The sequence below is a fragment of the Physcomitrium patens genome, chromosome 7 (genome assembly GCF_059467195.1).
Source record: "Physcomitrium patens ecotype Gransden chromosome 7, ASM5946719v1, whole genome shotgun sequence".
Lineage (NCBI taxonomy): Eukaryota > Viridiplantae > Streptophyta > Bryopsida > Funariales > Funariaceae > Physcomitrium > Physcomitrium patens.
This window is the reverse complement of record NC_143416.1, coordinates 12883954-12886344: the sequence shown is the minus strand read 5'-3', so window position 1 is coordinate 12886344 and position 2391 is coordinate 12883954. Positions and strand designations below refer to the sequence as shown.

General features: G+C 56.1%; 1 protein-coding gene across 1 annotated transcript; it reads left to right on the top strand.

Annotated features, from left to right (window-relative positions):
* Positions 1-2044, top strand: LOC112284450 (mitochondrial phosphate carrier protein 3, mitochondrial). The gene has a single exon (XM_024524240.3). The coding sequence runs from the start codon at positions 80-82 to the stop codon at positions 1493-1495; it is 1416 nt and encodes a 471-aa protein (XP_024380008.2). The 5' UTR covers positions 1-79; the 3' UTR covers positions 1496-2044.
* The last annotated feature ends 347 nt before the right edge of the window (positions 2045-2391 follow it).

The following is a 2391-nucleotide window of genomic DNA, read 5'->3' as shown; positions in this document are numbered from 1 at the left end:
GGCGGCTGACCCCAAAACAAGGACGCTCGTCGCCGCGCGCAGCCTTGAGCTGATCGCGACGCATGAATTCCTCGGGGAGATGCCAAACCCTCCTCCTCCGCTGCCGTTGCAGAATCCCACCTCAAGCATCATCGCATTGTTCCACTCCATCCTAACGACCCAGCTATCCCTGTGCTCGGATTGCTCCTTTAGAGCTTCGACCTCACCCAACGCTCAGTGTTTCCATCCTCGCCAAGAGCTCCGGTGCCTGATCACGCTCTTCTATTGGTTTCGAGTTGCAGAGTCTTGCTTGGTGGATCTGGTGTGTAAGCGGGAGCGCTCAGAGCTCATTCTCCAGCTTCCCGCAGTCATGGCATTCGCCGAGAAGTGCACCCCAATGGTGCCCGCATTTCTCTACTCGACCGTGGCTCGCAGGACTGGCATTTCTGCTCTCCCTTCGCTGTTCCAGACCATGACCACGGAGGCCAGCAGCAATGTGGCCCCGGCGTACACCTCCTCCAGCTTGTTCAAGCAGGTGGCCAGCGCCGCGAAGACCTCCACCGGGGTGGCGTCGTCGGTGATGGTGCCCTCCCCCAGTGAGCCGGGCAAGATTGTGATGTTCTCGGGCGAGTACTACCGCGCGTGCGCCGTGGGAGGGATGATGTGCTGCGGGCTGACGCACATGGGGGTGACGCCCATCGACGTGGTGAAGTGCAACATGCAGATCGCGCCCGAGAAGTACAAGTCGATCTCGAGCGGGTTTTCGTTGCTGGTGAAGGAGCAAGGCGCCGTGGGGCTGGTCCGCGGATGGGTGCCGACTCTGATGGGATACAGCGTGCAGGGCGCTTGCAAGTACGGGTTCTACGAGTACTTCAAGAAGACGTATTCGGACATGGCCGGGGCCGAGGACGCCAAGAGGTTCAAGACGTTGATCTACTTGGGGGCGTCGGCGTCAGCGGAGGTGATCGCCGACGTCGGGCTGTGCCCATTCGAGGCCGTGAAGGTGAGAGTGCAGACGAATCCGGGATTCGCGAAGGGCATCATGGACGGGATGCCGAAGCTGATTGCGTCGGACGGCGTGGGCGGGCTGTTCAAGGGGTTGGTGCCACTGTGGTGCCGGCAGATCCCGTACACGATGATGAAGTTCGCGACATTCGAGAGCACGGTGGAGGCAATCTACAAGTACGCGGTGCCGGTGCCTAAGAGCGAGGTGTCATCGGGCACCCAGTTGGGCATCTCGTTCACTGCCGGGTACATTGCGGGAGTGGCGTGCGCCGTGATCTCGCACCCCGCGGACAACTTGGTGTCGTTCTTGAACAAGTCGAAGGAAGCAACGGTGTCGGGGGCGGTGAAGCAGATGGGGGTGAAGGCGTTATTCACTCGCGGGCTGCCGCTGCGTATCATCATGATCGGTACGTTGACGGGAGCGCAGTGGGGAATTTACGACTCGTTCAAGGTGTTCGTGGGTCTGCCGACGACGGGCGGTGTGGTGGAGGAGCCCAGGAAGTTAGCGTAGGGGGTAGTAGCGTAGAGCTGGAGGCATCGTGAGGAGCAAGCACAAGACGGTGAGGACTGGAAGGCGTTTTTCTTGAGCAGCCAGGGGACAGAAAGGAAGCATAGAAGGATGCGAGTCATTCGGGGCACCTTGCGGGAGCAACGAGAGGGGCGCGTGGGATATGTTTGTGATATCCTGTGGCGTGAGGCGAATGTTTGGGTAGGCAAGATCGAATAGGTCAGGAGTAGATTCAGGAAGAGCGAAGGTTATGGCAAGTCCCCTTGCACTTGTGGGAGCTAGCATCGGCGAGCAGAGGTAATAGGGTTGAGAACAGATCCGACGAGATGGTACATTCAATTGAGGACATATGACACGCTGGTGTTGTCGCTTTGGTGACGATGGTATTATTTTTGAGGTGAGATGAGAGATAAATCAGAAGTCGACGAAGCGCAGGCTGAACATGCGCTGACATCACGGGTCGGCAGTTTAGTAGAAGGCTACACGAAATTGCGTACTTGGGTGATGCTTGAATGTCAACTTTACTGAGAGGGCTTTGATTTGGCTGGGTAATGTTGTGATGGGTGCAAAGCGTTGTGAACAGTGAAGTTCTTGTCATGAACCGATTATTTTACAGTGGGCTTGTGTGCTTGAAGTGCACTTGTGTCTGGCCCACTGACATTGCTGTGTGCTTTTGCCATCCAGTGACGCTGTTGTTAGAGACAAGCTGCCCCTCTCTGCCTTACATCCTTCAGATGTTTTGATTGTTCCCACATGGACAACCAGTGTAACGTCAGGTTCTTTTGGTCCTGCCTGAAATGTTAATTGATACATAATTGTGTGCTATTAGTTGACTTGGTTATCTTCTGGTTGAATTATTGTGTACATACAGTGTGCAGCAAAACTGAGTCAAACTCTTG

Coding starts and splice junctions, on each gene's coding strand:
- LOC112284450 (XM_024524240.3), top strand. CDS start 80: ATGCCAAACCCTCCTCCTCCGCTGCCGTTGCAGAATCCCACCTCAAGC.